Source organism: Balaenoptera acutorostrata, chromosome 8 (assembly GCF_949987535.1).
Source record: "Balaenoptera acutorostrata chromosome 8, mBalAcu1.1, whole genome shotgun sequence".
NCBI lineage: Eukaryota > Metazoa > Chordata > Mammalia > Artiodactyla > Balaenopteridae > Balaenoptera > Balaenoptera acutorostrata.
The window spans coordinates 102,663,538-102,684,562 of record NC_080071.1 but is presented as its reverse complement, the minus strand read 5'-3'; the positions used below and the strand labels follow the sequence as shown (position 1 = coordinate 102,684,562).

General features: G+C 49.1%; 1 protein-coding gene across 1 annotated transcript in view; it reads left to right on the top strand.

Moving 5' to 3' along the window:
• Window positions 1-21,025, top strand: part of MYO7B (myosin VIIB) — a 102,130-nt gene that overhangs the window by 32,560 nt on the left and 48,545 nt on the right. Inside the window, exons 6-12 of the mRNA XM_007182855.2 lie at window positions 7,403-7,524; window positions 8,681-8,823; window positions 10,747-10,860; window positions 12,938-13,091; window positions 15,525-15,601; window positions 16,687-16,806; window positions 17,107-17,249. Of these exons, the coding sequence (XP_007182917.2) occupies window positions 7,403-7,524; window positions 8,681-8,823; window positions 10,747-10,860; window positions 12,938-13,091; window positions 15,525-15,601; window positions 16,687-16,806; window positions 17,107-17,249 (873 nt within the window). The remainder of the gene's footprint in view (window positions 1-7,402; window positions 7,525-8,680; window positions 8,824-10,746; window positions 10,861-12,937; window positions 13,092-15,524; window positions 15,602-16,686; window positions 16,807-17,106; window positions 17,250-21,025) is intronic.

Here is a 21,025-nt window from a genome sequence, read left to right as displayed (position 1 = left end):
CTGAAAAGTCCTTCTGAGGCTGTCTTCCTTCAGAACCTGCTCTTCCACTGTATCATCAGGGCCTGGACCGCCCCAGCCTTCCGTGAATATTTCCTGAGACAAGGAAGGAAGGGTGGGGATGGGCTGATTGAGAAATGGGATCCAAGACAGGCACTTGGGGTGCAAGGATCCAACAGGTGAGGTCCCTCAAAAACAACCTCAGGGGGACTTCCCTGGCGGTCCGGTGGTTAGGACTTCACCTTCCAATGCAGGGGACACGGGTTTGATCCCTGGTTTGGGAGCTAAGATCCCACATGCCTCAGGGCCAAAAAACCAAAACATAACACAGAAGCAATATTGTAAAAAGTTCAATAAGGACTTTAAAAATGGTCCACATCAAAAAATCTTAAAAAAAAAAAAATCCACCTGAGGGCAGGTCTCAGGGAGGACGGATCTCAGGTACTTGGGCCCAGAAGAGATGTGTCCCTGTCCAGTCCAGGTGGTGCTGCTGCTTCAGAGACTCGCTGCCTGGCCTGGCTTCTCTGCCTTCTGCCCTCCTGGTACCCATGGAAGGGAGGCAGAGCGGGAAAGAAAGGGTGAGAGGGAATTTGGCTCCAGGGCACCTTGCTTAGTTCTCTAGTAGAGTCATCCATTCACTCATTCTTTCATTCACTCATTCATTTGTTCGTTCATTCACTCATCCATTCATTCACCCATTCATTCACTCATTCATTCATTCATCTGAGGTTCTTTTGTGCTCCAGTTCTGTCTCCTGTCCTGTCCTAACATGAGGAGACAGCAGCAAAGGAAAGGGACTAAAATCCCTGCCTTGTGGACCTTACATTCTAGAAGAGGAGACAGGCAATAAATAAGCAAATTGTTTCAGCAGGTAATAAGAACTTTGAAGGAAAACACTGCAGGGAAAGAGGAGAAAGAGAGTGATGGGCCCTCTGCTTTAGGTAAAAGGGCAGATCGGGCCGGCCTCTCTGAGGAGGAGACGTTGGAACAGAGACTGGAACGAAGTCCTACAGCTTAGGTTATCATGTTTCACGTTGTCAGCAACTCTCTGTAGTAGATACTCCTATTCCTGTTTTACTGCTGGGGAAACCTCCCACCAGAGAGGTTGACATTCTTTCCTAGAGACACACAGCTGTTAAACAGGGAATTTAAACCCAGGGCTCTGGGAAAAGAAGACAGAGCGATGTCTTGGCCAAGAAGCCTCACCCTCAGGACAGCAGTCCCTGCAGAAAAGCGCAGAGCACCCGGGTGGCTGTTTGCATGAGCATCACTTGAGTCAAACTGCCTCCCCGGGGCGCGAGAGAGGCACCTGAGCCCCCTTCCTTCGGAGTCATCTCTATATGCAGGGGTGTTCTCCTGACTGACTTCCCTGGCATAGTGATCAGGGACATTTGGATCAAAACTTTTTTAAAAAATTAATATTTTCAGAGGAAACCGTATTTGTCTGAGGTTTGCTTCAAAATAGTACAGGAAGGGAAACAAAACTGGTCAGGAGTTGCAGCTGGGAATGGGACTGTGGAAGTTCATTAAGCAAACTGTAAAGTGCAGGAGTCCCCTGGGAATCTCGTGAAAATGCAGATTCTGGTTGTGCAGAGCTGGGGGAGCCTGGGAGTCTGCATTTCCAACCAGGCGGCAGGTGCTGCTGGCCTATGGGCCATACTTTTATTAGCAACATATTGCATAATTCTGCCTCCAGTTGTTACGTTTGACATTTTCTACAATTAAAAATAATTCATAAAAGGTAACATTTAGAGACTTCCCTGCCGATCCAGTGGTTAAGACGTCGCCTTCCAATGCAGGGGGTGCGGGTTCAGTCCCCGGTCAGGGAGCTAAGATCCCACATGCCTTGAGTCCAAAAAACAAAAACATAAAACAGAAGCAATACTGTAACAAATTCAATAAAGACTTTAAAAAAATGGTCCACATTAAAAAAAAAAAATCATTACTGCAATCCTGAGTGTGTGCTATGTGCCAGACATAAGTATATTTTAAAACTTAATCAAACCCCCTAAGTAATTTTTATCTTTATATTGATTGATTGATTGACTGATAATTATTTTACTGTTAAAGTTTAAAACATGTATGGTTTTGTTATGGTTTCCTCTTTAATTCATCATCTTTTGTTATGGTTTCTTCTTTAATTCATTGTCTTTTAGAAGAACACCTTTAATTTCTAAACATAAAAATGTTTCCACATTTTAGTTGTTGATTTCTAATTTAATTGCATCGTGATTAATATGTTCTTTATGTCATTGACTCTGGAATATGCTGACTGCTTTTACAGACCTATTAGTCAAATGTGTAAATATTTTATGTGAGCTTCAAAACATTTATATGTTCTCTGTTAGCTCAAGAGTCTATAATTATTAGTTTAAGCTCACTAATGCTTTTTTCTATCTGCTTGATCTTTAGATTTCTGACAGAAATGTATTAAAATCTCCTTTTAGTTTCCACAGAGTTGGCTTTGTATATTTGGAGGCTGTGTTATTAGGTGCATACCAATTTGTGCTATTGATATCCTGGGAATGGTTTCTTTTATTATGTAATGTCCTATTTTTTCTATTAATGCTTTTTTACCTTGGTATATTTTGTAGTAATATTTTGGGTATTTTTTTCTGATATATTTGTTCTTTCCAAACCCTGTGTGTGCGTGGTGTGTGTTTTGGCTATTTTTTCTGATTGGTATTTTATGGTAGATATTAATGCTTTTTTTTCCTTCCAGTTGTATTGAGATATAATTGACATACAGCACTGTATAAGTTTAAGGCGTACAGCCTAATGATTTGACTTACATACATCATGGAATGATTATCACAATAAGTTTAGTGAACATCCCTCATCTCATATGGATACAAAATTAAAGAAACAGAAAAAAATTTTTTCCTGTGATGAGAACTCTTAGAATCTACTCTCTTAACAACTTTCATATGAGATGCATGACAGTGTTAATTACATTTATCACGTTGTACATCACATTCTTAGTACTTATTTATCTTATAACTGGAAGTTTGCACCTTTTGACTGCCTTCATCCAATTCCCCCTCCTCCCACCCCCCACTTCAGGTAACCACAAATCTGATCTCTTTTTCTATGATTTTGTTTGTATGTTTGTTTCTAAAGTATAATTGACCTACAACACTACATTTGTTCTTGTTACACAACCTAGTGATTTTTTTCCTATACACTTCAAAATGCTCACCACAACAAGTCTAGTTACAATATGTCACCACAAAGATATTATTTAGTTATTGACTATATTCCCCACACTGTGCATTTCATATCTGTGACTCATTTATTTTGTGACTGGAAGTTTGTACCTCTTAATCTCTCTCACCTATGTCTTTCCTCCCCCCACCCCTGACCCTCAGGCAACCCCCTGCTTGTCCTCTGTATCTATAACTTTGTTTATGTTTTGTTCTGTTTGTTCATTTGTTGTGTTTTTTAGATTCCACCAGAAATCATACAGTATTTGTCTTTCTCTGTCTGACTTATTTCACTTAGCATAATACCCTCTAGGTCCATTCATGTTGTAGCAAATGGCAAGATTTCATTCTTTTTTATGGCTGAGTAATATTCCATTGTATATATATCATTTAGTCCCTTTACATTTAAAGTAATTGTTAATAGGTATGTACTTATTGTCATTTTGCTAATTGTCTTTGGGTTGTTTTGTAGTTCTTTTTGCTCCTTTCTTCTTCTTTTGTTCTCTTCCCTTGTGATTTGATGACTATCTTCAGTGTTATGTTTGGATTCCTTTATTTTTCTCTGTGTGTATCTATTATAGATTTTTGGCTTGTGGTTTCTGTGAGGTTTATATATTGCTATGTAGATACGTATGTCATATATCATACATATAATCATGTATATAATCATACATATACATGATATATAATACATAATCATACATACATATACATGATTATTTTAAGTTGCTGATCTCATAAGCTAAAATGTATTTTAACAACCCTGCATTTTTACTCCCCCCACCCATTTACTATTTTCCACATCATATTTTATATCCTTTTGTTTTGTATATCCCTTGACTATTTATTGTGGATTTAAGCGATCTTAACTCCTTTTGTCTTTTAACCCTCCTACTAGCTTTGTATGTGGTTGACTTACTACCTTTAGTGTATATTTACCTTTACCTATGAGCTTTTTTCTTTTCATAATTTTCATGTTTCTAGTAGTGGCCTTTTCTTTTTTGCTTAGAGAACTCCCTTTAACATTTGTTGTAAAGCTGGTTTGGTGGTGCAGAATTCCTTTAGCTTTTGCTTGTCTGTAAAGCTTTTGATCTCTCCATCAAATCTGAATGAGAGCCTTGCTGGGTAGAGTATTTTTGGTTGTATGTTTTCCCTTTCATCCCTTCAAATATATTGTGCCTCTCCCTCTGGCCTGAGGAGTTTCTGCTGAAAAGTCAGCTGATAGCCTTATGGGAGTTCCCTTGTATGTTACTTGTTGCTTTTCCCTTGCTATTTTTAATATTTTCTCATCCCATTATCATTTTAATTACAGTGTGTCTTGGTGTGGTCCTCACTGGTTGATCCTGCTTGGGTCTCTTAGTGCTTCTTGGACCTGGATGTCTGTTTCCTTTCCCAGATTAGGGAAATTTTCAGCTATTACGCCTTCAAATATGTTCTCTGCCCCTTTCTCTCTCTCTTCTCCTTCTGGGACCCTTGTAATGTGAACGTTAATATGCTTGATGTTGTCCCAGATTAAACTGCCCTCATTTCTTTTCACTCTTTTTCCTGTTGAGCATCAGTGATTTCCACTACTCTGTCTTCCAGCTTGCTGATCCGTGTCTCTGTATCATCTGATCTACTGCTGTTTCCTTCTAGTGTATCTAGCTGATGGGTGTGGCCAGTTCCTGACATGGCTAGCTGCAGGGTCTGGGATGTCTCAAACCTGGCTTCGGCCTGTTGGTGATTGGGGCTGGATCTCAGGGTGTCCTGGGGCTATTGCTGGCTCACTGTGGACAGAACTGGGTTCCCAAGGTGTCTCAGAGCTGGTGTTAACCTGCTGGTAGGCAGGGCCCGGGGATTTCCAAGGTTGGTGTTGGCCTGTTGGTGGGTGTGGGCTGGTCCCAGGGGTTCCTGAGTCTACTGCCAGCTCGCTGGTAGGTGAGGCTGGGTTCCAGGTCCTCTGGTGGACAGAGCCAGGTCCTAGGACAGCTGTCTGGGGGTCTTAAGGCAGCCTCCTGCTGGTGGGTGGGGCTGTGTCCCCACCTAGCAGTTGCTTGGCCTGAGATGTTCCGACACTGGCAGCAACAGGCTGTTGACGTCTTGACACTAATGAGCTAAAGGGAGGATTCCACAATGGTACCCACCAGCCCCCGTGTCCACTTGGTCAACAAGCTCCCCAAATGGCTGCCACCAGTGTCCGTGTCCCCAGGGGGAGCTGCAGTTGCCCCTTGCCTTCAGGAGACTCTCCAAGATCAGCAGGTCTGACCCAGCCTCCTTTCAAATCACCGCTTCTGCCCCAGGCAAGCAGTGTGAGGTTGTGTGTGCACCCTTTAGGAGTGGAGTCTCTATGTCCCACAGCTCTCTGGCTCTTCTTAAAGTAGGTCCCATGGGTCTTCAAAGGCAAACATTTTGGGGGTTTGTCTTCCTGGTTCAGGAGCCCAGTGTGGGTCGCTCCTTGGGGAGAACCTCTATAATTGTAATTATTCTTCCACTCGTGGGTCACCTACCCGGGGGTATGAGTCTTGACTCTACTGCATCTCTGCCCCTCCTACCATCTCATTGTGGTTCCTTCTTTGTTGTTGTTGGTCTGGTTGTTTTTTTGTTTTTTGGGGGTTTTTTTGAGTTGATATAATTTAACTGTGAACTAAATGTATTTTATTCTTTAAACATAATTCCATTTAACATTTAGTCCCGAGACAATTAAGCAAATATTTTTTGTTTGTTTTGTTTTGTTGTTGTTGTTTTGGGGTTTTTGTCTTTTTAATTTTATTACAGTAGAGTTGATTTACAATGTTGCATTAGTTTCAGGTGTACAGCAAAGTGATTCAGTTATACATACACATATATTCATTCTTTTTCAGATTCTTTTCTCATGTAGGTTATCACAGAATATTGAGTCAAGTTCCCTGTGCTGTGATTCCTTCTTTATGTATTTAGTTAAAGAATTTCTTTTCCTCTAGTCTTCCAGTTTTCGTCATCAATAATTTCTCTGTAAATAGTTGTAATTTGGGGGGACTTCCCTGGTGGTCCAGTGGTAGATAATCCGCCTTACAATGCAGGGGACGTGGGTTCGATCCCTGGTCAGGGAACTAAGATCCCACATGCCGCGGAGCAACTAAGCCCACACACCACAACTACTGAGCTCATGCGCCTCAACTAGAGAGAGAAAATCTGCCCGCCACAACTAGAGAGAAGCCCGCGCGCCACAAAGAAAGATCCCGCATGCCTCGATGAAGATCCCGTGTGCCGCAGCTAAGACCCAACACAGCCAAAAATAAATAAATAAATAACGAATAAATCTTATAAACAAATAAATAGCTGTAATTTGGGGGCAGGAGTCAAGCTCAGGGTCCTCGAGGTCCTTCTATAGCACTATCTTGGCCACTGCACTGCCCTAAGTAATTTTAAAAACTGGTTTTCATATTTTACCATTATGAAATTAATATATATATTCACTATGAAAATTTTAGAAAATTTCAGAAAAATATTCTCAGCAAAAATATTGCTAGACATTTTTGGAAGAGAAAGCTTCCTCTACCCACTTGGTTAAAATTTTACTGAATACTACCTACATTTACCACTTCACTTAAGTAGTAAGCATTGCTCATGTGACTGCAGGCTCTGTGCAGACCTGGATTAAGTGGCTGCACAATGTTCTCTGACTGGATGGCCCACAACTAATTTCCCCCATTTTTGTTGCTTCCCATGTTCCACAGTTGCAATGATAAATAAATAACGCTTTAATGAGCAGGAAGCTTTGTGGAGAAGGCTTTTTCTGATTTCAGGATTCTTTCCTTAGACTAATGGCGGTATAATTCTGAAGGGTTTTGATACCTATGCCAGACTGCTTTCCCGAAAGGCTGATGCAGTTCCCCCTCTGGCCAGCATGACCCCACTGCTCACAGAGAGAACGTTATATCAGGGCATTGCATCACCTGGTCTTATTCATTCATGTAGTTACTGAACACTGTGCCAGTGACCCTGGAAAGAACCACATACAACCATACCTGCAGAGTCGAGCAGGAAAGATGAACACACTGATAAACTAACACAAAGTAGGCAGCGGACGTCAGGGAGAACGCAGTGGGATTTCTGCACAGGGAGAGAGCATCCTTGTTCAGACCGGCCCAGAAAGCGGGCCTGTGATGGGTTTGCAGGAGAGTTGAGAGGTGTTGAAAAATAGTTGTTCTATTGACTGACGTTCCTGCATGCCCTCTTTGCAGTGGCGAGTCTGGAGCAGGGAAAACAGAGACCACCAAGCTCATCCTGCAGTTCCTGGCCACCATCAGCAGTCAGCATTCGTGGATTGAGCAGCAGGTCCTGGAGGCCAACCCCATCCTGGAAGGTATGCAGTCACCCACGGGACCAGCCTCCTTTCCAGGACCTGTGGGCTGACACCTTCCTGCCAGGGGGTGCCTGTGGGGAAGGGCAGGATAAGCCTTACACTTTCAGCGACTTCTCAGGATTCCTCAGGACACGAAAGGCAAGGATGGGGTGGATGGTAGCATGGGGGCTTCCGGGAAGCACAGAGAAGAAAGGCCGATGATCTGCTGAGCTTTCACAGGTGTGATTTCCATGGAACCTTAACAAGTATTCCTTTTAAAAAGGGCTCCAAGGGACTTCCCTGGCGGTCCAGTAGTTAGGACTCTGCACTCATACTGCAGGGGATGCGGGTTCGATCCCTGGTCAGGGAACTAAGATCCCACATGTCGCGCAATGCAGCCGAAGACTAAAAAATAAAATAAAAAAATAAAAAGGGCTCCAAGATGAAATCAATTTGGGAAATGCTGGAAATGGATTATTGATACATGGCAGGATCCCAAATGCATTATGCTAATAAGAGTAGCCAGATCCTCTGATTTTTCAATTATGTGTGCAGGTGAGGATGTGTGTGCAAAGGATCTTTCCTAATGCAGTCACATCCTAAAACCTTGCAGAAACAGCTCTACGGAATGCACTTTGGATGGTGCTGCAGCCCAAATGCCATCTGGTCTAAGCTCCTTATCTGCACCCTGACCCGTGCCAGCTCTTGCCACTCTCTCTGCAAGCTTGCCCTCTGGAACCCAGCCTCCACCCTACAGCCTGAGCAATCTTTCTAAAATGTAAATCTGCCTCCACACTCCCTCAGAAGGTTTCCTGCTTCCCCTGCCACCTGTGGGACTAATGCCAAACTTCTTAGCTTGGCATTCAAGGCTCTGCACTCCTTGGCACCCCCTGCTAACGGTTCCATCCATCTTCCACTGCTTTCCTCCTGTATCCTATGGTCCAGCAGAATTTCCCTCCCTGGAAGCACACCCCATGCTTTCTGACCTCCGAACCTTTAGCTGCACTTTGCCTTCCTCTTAGCAAACCCTCGGCTGCCACCACTGTCCACTGTAATCCTACCCATCCTTCGAGTCTGGGCTTGGCCACCTCCTCTGAGAAGCCTTCCCAGAGGGCCCCAGTAAAAGTAAATTTTCCCTTCTTTGCTCCCATCATGGGCATCATCCATCGGCCCTCAGCCTTTGGAAATGCCAAGACGATCCGAAACGACAACTCAAGCCGCTTTGGGAAGTACATCGACATCTACTTCAACCCCAGTGGGGTGATTGAGGGGGCGTGCATCGAGCAATTTCTTCTGGAGAAATCCCGGGTCTGCCGGCAGGTAAGGCCTCCGCCTGCTGCACTGGTCCTGGGAGAACCTCCCCCGACCCCAGGATGGGAGTCAGGGGATTGGGGAGGCTTCCAAGAGGGGTCCCTTCCATCACTCTCACCCCTCCTTTCCTCCAGCCCAGACCCCCATAGGCCTTAGCTTGCTGTCATTGAACCCTGATCCAAGATGGGCCAAGGACCCTTAGAACTGGATAATGATGGTCCTTCCCCAATATTCAAGGAAATGATTTATTCAAGGATGTTCTCCTTTGAATTTTCCATCTATACAGTTGTCCTCATCCTTTGGTGCTTACTACTCTTCACCTCTACTAGAATTAATTCTGAGGCCAGGCCAGTCCCCGTCTGGGGGTGGATGTATCTTCAGGTGTGTTGGGGCCCCTGGCAGGAGGACCTAGGTGACACTGTCCAAAAGACCACCTGCAGGAAATGAGGTGGCATGTGGTCTGTGTCATCAACACAGGGCCTTGTACTCACGGGGGCCCGGTCTCGGTTTGATGCTCTGTTGTTGCCATCTTGAAATTCTTAATAAGTCTTTAGCAAGAAGCCCCATGCTTTCATTCTGCACTGCGCCCCACAAATCAAGTAGACAGTCCTGGGTCACAAGGACCCCAAAGTGTGGCAGCCACGTCGGCTGAGTTAACACGGCTTTGTTGGGGGTAGGGTGCTCTCTCCTATGATGCTATAACCCCTAACACGTGCGTGCATGAGCGCACATGCACCACACACACACGATGTTTCAGATTGGGGACGTGCCGCCAAAGGGACTGGCGCTGTGTGTTAGGACAGACAGACCTGGGCAAGCTGAAGAAGGAAGCTCACCTTTAGTGACCCCCACCTGGCGCCAGGTGTTTCCCCTGCATTATCTCATTAGACCTTCACAACAACCATGAGAGACGGGTCTCTTTCTCCCCATTGTATAGATGAAGAAACTAAGTCCGGGTAAGTTAAGTAACTGATCCAGGGTCACAGAACTAGTAGAAGGTAGTCTCTCCGACTCCAAAGTTTGCCCTTTCCAGAAGCTTATAATTCTTCGCATGGAGGTTGGTGAATTCAGAGAATTTGTTCCTCAGAGAGGTACCCCAGGATGGACAGGAGACTTCTAAAGCAGGTCAGAGACAAGTCCTGTCCATGATAAGATGAAAAAGTTTTGGCATATCTATACTGTGGAATGCTGGGCAAGTTAAAAGGATGGGGAGGTGTGTCTGTGTCAGTGTAGACAGACGGCTAAGAGACCCATTTAGATGAAAAAAAGAAGAAGCTGAAGAACAATAAGTATGTTCTTGCCTAAAAAATAAAAATAAACTTTTCATAGATATACTCTAAGTAACTACATTAGTGATGTCTAGAAAGGAACACAGGCCATCAAACTGTTCTGAGGAGGAAGAGGAGGTCACTTGAGGAGTGGCAAGGTGGGGCGGAAAGAAACTCACCCTTTAACACTCTATACTTGGCATTGTTTGAATTTCACAATGGGGATGTGAAATAAAGTTTAAAAATGCAGAGGCCCAGCTAGGTAAACCTGTGGATGTCAGGTCCTGGGGGGGTCACACGGTGAATAGGAAGGCTTCACCGTAGACTGTAAATAAAGAGTCCAGAGTTCTGAGTCAGAGGGCCCGGGTCTGAATCTGGACACACTGCCTCACCTGTGACTCTGGGCTGCGAGGAGCAGTCAGGATGCAGGGAAGCCCCGGGGAGTGAGGAGTTCCAAGGGCAAGGTGGTCTTTCCGCGCAGAACAGTCAGGATGAGCTGGCCTTGGAGGAGCGACCGGGCGTGGCCATCCCTCAGGTCAATGCCGGAGCCTTACCTGCTGAGAAAGAAGGAAGCTGGGACAGGGCTGGGGGCAGGAGACAGTCCTGAGGCCCCGCAGCCTCGGGGGAGATGCTTACGAGCTCCCTGGAACTCCCTCCCCACTAGGCCCCCGAGGAGCGGAACTACCACATCTTCTACTGCATGCTCATGGGGATGAGCGCGGAGGAGAAGCAGCTGCTGTGCCTGGGCACGCCCTCTCAGTACCACTACCTGACCATGGTGAGGCCCGCGCTGCCCCTGCCACTCCTCGCCCCTCCCCTTCTCGCCCTGGCCCCGCCCTGCCCCGCCCTGCCCCGCCTCTCCCGCCCCTCCCCTCCTCGCCCTGCCCCCGCCCTGCCCGCCCCGCCCCGCCCCTTCCCTCCTCGCCCCGCCCCTTCTCGCCCTGCCCCCGCCCCGCCCCGCCTCTCCCCGCCCCTTCCCGTCCTGCTTCCTCCCCACGCCTCAGCCCCCGTGGCCTGGGGCTCCGGGAAGAGGAGGAGACCCGGTGCAGGTTTCTGTTCAACCTTCCTTTCCCTCCCCGCCTCTCCCTTCCCCTCCCCCCTCCCCTTCCTACCCCTTCCCTCCTCTCCCTGCCCCTCCTCTCCCCTCCCCTCCCCGCCTCTCAATAACAATGAAGAAGAAGGAAGAAGGGCCGGCTCCAGCTAAGCCCTTGGTTTACAGCCTCATAAAAGCCCAAACTGTGGTCGGGCCCCTGGGCAGGGACTGAGGACGCCCCTTTTCCATTCTCCACGCCACCCTTTCTGTGTTTGGCATCCACTTTGCGGCCGTCAGAGGCTTGCCCTTGTCCGTGTGCTTCCCTGTTTCCTACTGAGCCCATGGTCCTGCCCCACAAGCCTCATCTTCCTTCGTTCCCTATGGCCAGAAGGCTCTGAAACCCTCGCTTCATTCCCCTCACCATCCTCGGAGGTGCCGCTAGAACTTGAGCTCCAGGAGAGCAGGGTCTTGCTCGCTGCGTCCCCATGCACGAACAGTGTAGCCCAAGCAGCCATCAGGCTCACCTTGCCGCTGAGGGAATGAATGAAACCCACGTCCTGACCCTGTGTCCTGCCTAAGCCCTCTCTCCTGGGTCTCTGCCTGGAGGCCTCCGTCATCTCTTGCCTAGACCATGGTGCTAGCTTCCTCCTGGGTCCCCCCCTCTCTCCAGATTTGACCCCAATCTATCATCCAGCCCGAGACCTCCCACAGAGCAAGTCTGACAGACCACGTCTCTCATTACAGCTCTTCAGGGGCTCCTTGTGGCTCCTTGGCAAGGTTTCCAAGTCCCTCCACATCCCACCATCCACCAACCTCTCCCCCTCAGCGGCGATGCCAGGCTCCTTGCGGCTTCCACCCGTGCCTCCCACCTCACTGCCCAGTTCTGGCCGTTTCTCCCCTGTGCTGCTGTGAAGCTCAGCCGGTGGGACCGCTCAGATGCCTCCTCCAGGAAGCCTTTCCCCAGCTCCCAGGAGGCCGGCCCAGCCCCCTTTGGTCTCAGCGCCTGTAACAGCCTGTGACCCCGCCATTCGCGTTGTGCCTCCCCTCCTGGATGCAACAGCACCCAGGGCAGGGCCTGGTCTCTCCATTTCTGAATTCCCAGCACGTAGCCCAGGGGCTGGCACACAGTGAGCCTTGGAAAGTGTTTGTTAAAGGAATGAACCCGTGACGTTCCCCCCGAGAGGGTGAGGCAGGCGTTACCATGGATGGCTGACAAATAGAGGCTCAGAGAAGCGGCTCACACGGCTGTCAAGCTACCATAGCACGCTGCATCTGTGTCACCACTGTTCCGCCTCTGTGTATTTTCTTTTTCTTTTTTTAAAATATTTGTGTATTTATTTATTTATTTATTTTTGGCTGATTTGGGTTTCTGTTGCTGTGCGCGGGCTTTCTCTAGTTGCGGCGAGCGGGGGCTACTCTTCATTGCGGTGCGCGGGCTTCTCATTGTGGTGGCTTCTCTTGTTGCAGAGCACGGGCTCTAGGTGCGCGGGCTTCAGTAGTTGTGGCACGCGGGCTCAGTAGTTGTGGCTCACGGGCTTAGCTGCCCTGCAGCGCATGGGATCTTCCCCGACCAGGGCGTGAACCCGTGTCCCCCTGCATTGGCAGGTGGATTCTTAACCACTGCGCCACCAGGGAAGCCCTTCTGTGTATTTTTTGAGCTTGGGCCTCCAGGTGGCCCCTTGGGATCCACCCGGAGCCAGTGCAGTATCACTTACCAGGGTCCTTTGGCTGAATCCCTGATGCATCCCTGCCTTGCTGGCCCTACAGTGGAGGAGGTAGGGTGTGGGGTGGCCCCAGAAACCTGATGGGCCCGATCTTGCAGGGGAACTGTACCTCCTGTGAGGGGCTCAGTGACGCCAAGAACTATGCCCACGTCCGCTCAGCCATGAAGATCCTCATGTTCTCCGACTCCGAGAACTGGGACCTCAGCAAGCTGCTGGCCGCCATTCTCCACCTGGGGAATGTGGAGTTCATGGGTAATGCTGTTTCCACCCAGAGTACACCCCCTGGGGAGGAAGAATGGGGGGACTGGGACAGAGGAGGAAAAAATCCCTGCGGGTCCTCACCCAAAGGACCCACCAAAGTCACAGCATCTTGGAAAAGTACATTGAAAATTTTAGCTATGATTTTGGACGCCTTGTGGGGTTAGGGGGGAGATGCCAAAGCTTAGGGCCCTCCAAAGGTGAAGACTCTGATCAATCATCCCCCCACTTTTGGCTGGGAACCCAAAGGGTGAGCCAGAGTAAGCAAAGCCGTGCGTGAACTTACAAACCAGTTTGTAAGCATCCAGTTGGTCTGGGGATTAAGGTGTCGTGGCTTGTTAGTGCCTCCAAGTGCCTGACTGACAGAGTTGCTGACAACCCTCTGTGGAAGAAAATAGCATCAACCTAGGTCACAAATCATTCCTTTAAACAGTTTCAAACACAACATCCAGCATGCCTCCAAAAATAAACAAGAACAAGGAAATGAGATACCATGAGCAAGAATCAGCAGACATAATAGACAATAGAAACAGAGCCACATAGATTTCAGAGATCGGAATTACTGAGCACAGACCACAAAGCAGCTATGCTTGCTTTGTTCAAGAAAAGAAAAAACCAAGCCTGAAAATTTAGACAGGGAACTGGAAACTATAAAAAAAGTGACATTACAGATTTTAAAAGGAACCACATAGAAATTCTAAAGTAAAAAAAAAATAAAAACCAAAATGAACTCAATGGATGAGTTTAACGGCCAGTTTTTTTTAATATATATTTTTTAAATTATTTGTTTATGTATTTATTTTTGGCTGCGTTGGGTCTTTGTTGTGGTGCGCAGGCTTCTCACTGCGGTGGCTTCTCTTGTTGCAGAGCACAGGTTCTAGGCACGCGGGCTTCAGTAGTTGTGGCACGTGGGCTCAGTAGTTGTGGCGCACGGGCTTAGTTGCTACACAGCATGTGGGATCTTCCCGGGCCAGGGCTCGAACGTGTGTCCCCTGCATTGGCAGGTGGATTCTTAACCACTGCGCCACCAGGGAAGTCCCTAACGGCCAGTTTTATAATGTGAAAAAGGAGGAAATGTCAGAAGAAACTGTGTGTACAGCATGGAGAGATAAAAAGATGGAAAATATAAAAGAGAGGGTAGGAGACCTAGAAGATACAGTGAGAAGATGTAGTATACATTTAATTCGAGCTCTAAAGGAAAAGAGAAGGATGGGGCATACGCAACATTTGAAGAGATTATGGCTGGCTTTAGATCTAATGAAAGACACCAATTCATAGAGCAGTGCGGAAAAGATGGACTTTTCAATAAACTGTTCTAGAGCGATTCATATAGAAAACATGAACTTGAACCACTGTCTCACAGGATATGAGGAAATCTGCTCCAGGCAAGTTGTAGCTAGGTGACCATGTAATGAACCAGACGTGGGTGCTGACAAGCAGGGGGCTTCAGGACATGGAAGAGAATCAAATGTGATATTGAAGAAATGAAGCCAAGTGAAAGAATACAGACAATTATAGATCACACTTACACAAAATTTAAAAACAGGTAAAATTAAATGCTACAAAGGAATGCAGGTGGTTAGATGACACACAGGTAAACAGGTAAAATTAAATGCTGTTTAGGGATTCATATGTAGGTAGGAAAAAGATAAAGAGAAAATAGGGAAATGGTTTCCATGGAGGTCAGGAGAATACTGCCTCTTGTGGAGGAACTGGTCTGAGCAGGAAAGGATGTAGGAGGCTGCGGTTGTTAGTGAGACTCTGGGTTTTGGCTTCAGTGGTCGTTACACACTGTTGACTTAATAATTATCCGTTATAACATGCCCTTGGATTTTATGCATTTTAAAATGTCTGTATACTTTATTTTACAATTTTTTTAAGTTTAAAAAAGAAAAAAAAATACAGAAACAGCATTCCTCCCTCCCCCCAGCTCAGCAGCCCTAAGGTGGAGGGCCTCAAAGGGGAGGGACTTGAACCAGGAGGTGGGTCAGGAGACGTGCAACAGAGCTGGGCCCCGGCCTCCAGCCACTCCTCCACTCAGCTCCGTGCTTGTTTGACCAAACGAACAAACACACCTAGGTTTCTATGGACAGCAGAGTGGATGGAAGGGGACTGATGGCTGATTTTCTCCCTCAGGAGACCCCACCTGCCCCACCAGCACCTTCTCCCTCCAATAACTTCAAACTCCCCTTTGAGTCAGGGTCCCGATCTCAGCAGAGGGGGACATACCCTGTTAACAGTAGTTACAGCTAAGGTGTTGATAGGTCCCCAGGGAGGCCTCGGCTCTCAGAGGGGGGTCTGGGAGAGGCAGTGCTTCCCTCCTGGGGATGGTTGTCTCTAAGTGTGGATCTGGGGCTGCTTTCCTGAGGCCTCTGTCCCAGCACTTCAGGCCAATTTGCCTCTCAGGGTCATTGCTTCTCTCTGCAGCTGCGGTCTTCGAGAACCTGGACTCCTCTGACGTGATGGAGACGCCCGCCTTTCCCACCGTGATGAAGTTACTGGAGGTGACTGGGCTGTTATGTCCGCCAGCTTCCATTTTCGTGAAGAGCCCCAGGTGTCTGGGCTGATAGCCCTTCCCAGGCTCTAGTTCCTCCCTCCTACCCCTCTCCCAGGCTCTCCGCTCACCCCCTGAGCTCCCTGGTGGAGCGTTGCAGGCCCTGGGGTTGGGAATCAGGGTCGGGTCATGGAGCTAACCATTAACGAAGTCCTGGAAATGATAAGTTTTGCTCGAACGTGTGTTTCTTCCCTTTTCCCTGACCCTCCTGCTCTTCTGTGGCCTTTACTCAACTTTCCACCCCACCCAGACCCCAGGCTCTCCCCACTCACACAATCTGATGTCCTTACATCAAAAGGTCCCTGCCCCGTGTCCTGGTCCCCGGGGCTTCTCCATGAGTTGTGCTATTCTGGGCCTGTGGAATGTGCTCAGACCATTCACCCTACACGTTATTAAGGAGACCAAATAGAGCGTTGACTTGGAGGATGAGTGATGGGGCATTGTAATGTCCTCCACATCACACCCCGTTGGCAGGTCCAGTGGGAAATTAATAGAATCAGAAGGGGAGGGGAAAAAAGCAATCACATTAGGTGGGCATGTTTTGCTGCTAATGCTCTTCATGTGGTTCAGGGTTCTTAGAAACCTTCGGTTTTTGCGGGTTCAGTCTTCCCCGCATGGTGGGAGGGACTCCATCCAGACTCCTCTTGCTCCCTTGGGTCTTCAGCCTCCAGGCAGGAGTGACGTCAGTTGGGGCATATCCAGATGTCAATGGCCGGGCCTCAGAGCCCTTCCTTCCCGTTGTTTCCCAGGGTCCACCCAATGGTGGGCCCAGCACCAGGAGACCAGCACAGGACTGGTCAACCAAGCAACCAGCATGCTCGGGGCCCACCCAGCTTGTGCATCCTTCCCCAGCACTGATACCCCAGTGCTCAGACTGACCCTGGACCGGGCCCTGCCCAGCATCCTGACTCTGGCCCTAGTCACAGGCATCTCCTACCCTCAGGCCTTGGGCATAGGGTATTTGGTCATGAGACAAGGTGTTGGCGCCAGGCCCTGCTCAGTCAGCTGTGATGCCAGCCCCCACCTGCCTTCCAGGTGAAGGACCAGGCACTCCGAGACTGTCTGATCAAGCACTCCATCATCATCCGTGGGGAGTTTGTCACCAGGCCCCTGAACATCGCCCAGGCTGCAGACCGGAGGGATGCCTTCGTCAAGGTACAGAGCTGCGGGAAAAGGGGCCCGCGTGTCAATCTGTTGAGCATGGCTCCTTGCCTTGTGGGTGGACAGCAGGAAAGGGCAGAGATAGCTGGGCAAGTCCCAACTCTGCCGGTCACCTGCCTGGTGACCATGGGCTGCCTAGTCTCTCCAGGATGGTTTCTTACCTTAAAGTAGGGATGATCTCCCTGAGTAGGTCCATGAGATCCAGTGTGCCTGCAGCCTTTCCAGGTGAACTGGAAAGGGACAGCCTTCCTCTTGTACATCAAAGCCTGTGGGCTCTACCCCATGTCTCCGCAGGGCATCTATGGGCACCTCTTCCTGTGGATTCTCAAGAAAATCAACGCTGCAATTTTCACCCCACCTGCCCAGGACCCCAAAAATGTGCGAAGGACCATCGGCCTCCTGGACATATTTGGTTTTGAAAATTTCCAGAAAAATAGGTATGGAGATCAGTGCACCTGCTTTTGGAAAATGGAAGATAAGCTTAGCTCTTCTCTGAGCCAGCTGGAGGGTAGCCATTCCTCCCCCTCTGGGCTAGGAACAGGACCTCTCACCTCTGCTCACAGACACCAGGGTGAGTCCCTTAGCAAGACTATGGCTTTCCTCAGTGAGGTGGTCCGTGCACATCCCCTGGCATCCACAACATGTCTAGAAAAGGCCACATAACTAAAAGCATCCCTGAGAGTCAGGCTAAAAGCACCTCAGCATTCATCACCCCTCTTGAGCCATCCGCTCTCCTCATGAGCTAGAGTGAATCATCACATGTGGTTAGGGTGAAAATGGAAATCAGTAACACTGATGCAACTGCATCTAGGTGGGATATCATACTAGGTAATGGGGTTTGTGGCCCATCACCGACTCTTCAGTTTGGCAGGGGTAAGGTGAGGCAGGACACTTCTGATCCAGTGTCCCAGTCTGGAGGCTGAAGATCTGGAGGCAGGAGGCAGTTCAGAAAAGTAATTCCCAGCTGAGACTGTGATGAAGGCTGGGGGTGGGGGTAGAGAGGGGTGGTGAGGGGAGCCAGGCAGTGGGGCCAGATGAGGACAGGTGTTGCCCTGGGGAGTTATCTGGGGGCCGGAGGACGAGGAAATGAGGACTGGGGACAAGCAAGCAGGAGGCGTCCTATATGCGTGACCTAGCTTACCCAGGTGAGCCTGGTTCATTTAAAGGGATGGGCTGGATGGAGCCTAGAGTTGGTTCTGTTACCGAACTGAATTCAGGTCTGCTCACCCAATGTGCAGCAAAGCCAATCTACTGACACTGGGCTATAGTGAAGGAAAACACAGCGTTTATTGCAGGGTCAGGCAAGGAGAACGGGCAGCTCATGCTCAAAACACAAACTCCCTGATGACTTTCAGGGAAAGTTTTTTAAAGGCAACTTTCGGGGTGAGGGTCACAGGGTATGTGATCAGCTTGTGGACTTTCTTCTGATTGGTTGGTGGTGAGGTAATGGGGTGATGTTTCACGTAGCTTAATCATCAACCTTCTGGTTCCAACCAATCTGGGGTCTACGTGCTTGTGGTCAGCATGTAGTCACCATCCTCCACGTGGGCAGGGGTCTTAGTTTCTGTAGAAGAACTCAAAGAGATGCATCAGATTGTTGTGTATACCCCTTGAGGAAGAACTAGAACTCTGTTTTATCACTGCATTATTGTTTCTTGACTGCATTTCCTCACTTCCCTAATTAGTAACTGCTTGAGTCTGCTCTTTGGAACTCAGGGGTGGCCTAGGAGACTAAAGCCTTTCTCTACAAACAAGAAACAGGGGACGCAGAGGGGCTTTTGTACCCAGGAGGGTCCCGCAGGGTCCTGCTTGCTTTCAGTTCCAAGTGGAGGCCTCTGGGCACTAGCAGAGGAGCAAAGGGCCTGTCCTGACCCTGGCATGCCCCTGCCTGAGGCCCTATCTCCAACTGAAGTCTTAGAAGGTCCCTTTGTTGCAGGAAGGGGGACCGCTTCCAGGGCCCGAGAGTGGGCCCTTGTCTAACACTCGGAAATGAATTGTCCGAGGAGACACATGTGCTGACAAAGCAAGAGACTTTATTGGGAAGAGGTGCCCGGGTGGAGAGCAGCAGGGTAAGGGAACCCAGGAGAACTGCTCTGCCATGTGGCTCGCAGTCTCAGGTTTTATGGTGATGGGGTTAGTTTCTGGGTTGTCTCTGGCCAATCACTCTGACTCAGGGTCCTTCCTGGTGGTGCGCACATCGCTCAGCCAAGATGGATTCCAGCGAGACGGATTCTGGGAGGTTGGTAGGACATATGGACTGGTGTCTCCTCTCTCTTTTGACCTTTCCCGAATTCTTCCGGTTGATGGTAGCTTGTTAATTCCACATTCCTTACCAGGACCTCCTGTTTAAGATAACTCATGCAAGTGGTTACTATCGGGCCTGGCCAGGGCGGGCGGTTTCAGTCAGTGGTTTCCCTAACAACTTGGCCACGAATGTCAAGATACAAGCCATTCCAAACGCAAGCACACGGGGATGACAGCCTCCCAGGACCAGCTCTCTGCAGGCAGGTGGGATGGGGAAGGGCTGGCAGAACTCAGCCCAACGCGATGCAAGCTCTAAGTAAACTAAAAAGTGATTCTGATCATTGGTTTCTGGCCCTGAGAGGGGCCGTTGAGCAGACCAAGCACACTTTTGGACCCTGTGGAGGTGGATGAGTAGTTGGTTGTAGGGGATCTGGCCATTTATGCAAGGACCCTCCGTGAATGAGCCGCGAGCCGGGTTTGCGACAGGGCTGCAGTCTGGGGACCACGTGAAGGAGCAGGGCCATGTCACTGGCCCGACCAGGGTTCACCGAGCGCTCTTGTCGACTGAAAAAAAGTGCACGACCTCAAAGTTGAGAGTCATGTTTTATTCAGTGGACGTTCTTAGGACTTGAAGCCCAGGAGACAGCATCTCAAATAACTCTGAGAAGACTGCTCCGAGGAGGCGAGGGGCGTCCCCAGGCATATAAGAGTTTTGCAACAAAGGGCAGGTAGTTGGAACATCAAAAGATTATTGTTAATTAAAGAAAATCAGACATCCCAAGTTAAGGCATTTAGCGCTTTTCTATGTATGGGAAGATGCAAGAGTCAGGGCTCATTGAAATCATTCCTTTGATAAGCACCTCAGCTATCCGAGGCCAGTATCCTGTGCTTTCTCATCCTGAGTCTCCTCAGGGTGCACCGTTGGGAGTGGCTGCAGTCTGCTGACTGCTAGACGGTGGCCATTCCTTGTCTCCATCCTGAGTTCCCTCGGGGCTCATGGCTGTGACACCCTTTGTTTACTGATATGGCAGGCAGCATTCTTAGCCCACACTCTGCAGGCGGTGTGTTAACTCTCTTGGGTTAACAGACCTTGAACAACCAGTCCCGGGTACCACGCGGCTTTGCATAAATGGGCAACCCATCCTGAAAAATAAATGCCTAAGTGAGACCCAGAGGCTGAGCAGAACAAGCAGGTCAGAGGAGGGCGGGGAGGGGGCTCACGCGTGTGAAGAAGACTCAGAGGTAAGGAGGGGCAAGGTGCCTTCCCAGCACTGTGAGAAGTCCAGGGTGCCCCTCGGCCACTCCCTGGCAGAGACGGGCAGGCTTTCTACCGTGTCACTGTCTGTCTGGATCCCGAACACAATGGGCGCCCAGGTCCGCGAGGATTCGAAGCAGGGGGAGAGCGGGATCAGATCTGCTCCCCCTAGTGGCTGTGGAGGGTGATTGCGGGGGTGAGGCTGGAGGCAGGCAGAGCCGTGAGCAGGCTGTTACCGCGCTCCAGGTGAGGGAGAAGGGTGGCCTGGATTAAGGTAGCAGCAGTGGCGGTGAAAAGAAGTAAACAGGTCTGTGTTGCAGAAAGCGTGGACCAGACTTTGGCAACTGATTGGAATTCGGGAGGAGGGAGAGAGGGGTGTCAGGCATGACGGGCTGGTTTCTGACCTGAGCTAGGGGTGATAAGTGGCGGACCCATTTCCCAAGGTGGGGAACCCAGGAGGAAGAACAGGTTGGGAGGATTGGGGTGGGGGTAGGGGGTATGTCTGGTTGATGCAAAGGAGCCCAGCCAGAAGCTCATCTTAATACCAAGGCCACTTGCCCGTGGATGCTGGGGTGGCTACCGGACATTTGGTCCCCCAGGGATTGTCTCCATGTCAGGATAGGCAGGCCTGGCAGAGGACTGCAGGGGCCCGTAAGGAGCCAAAGGCAGGGGCTTGATGATCCTCATGTCTCTGAGTCTGTTTGCTGTGGGGCA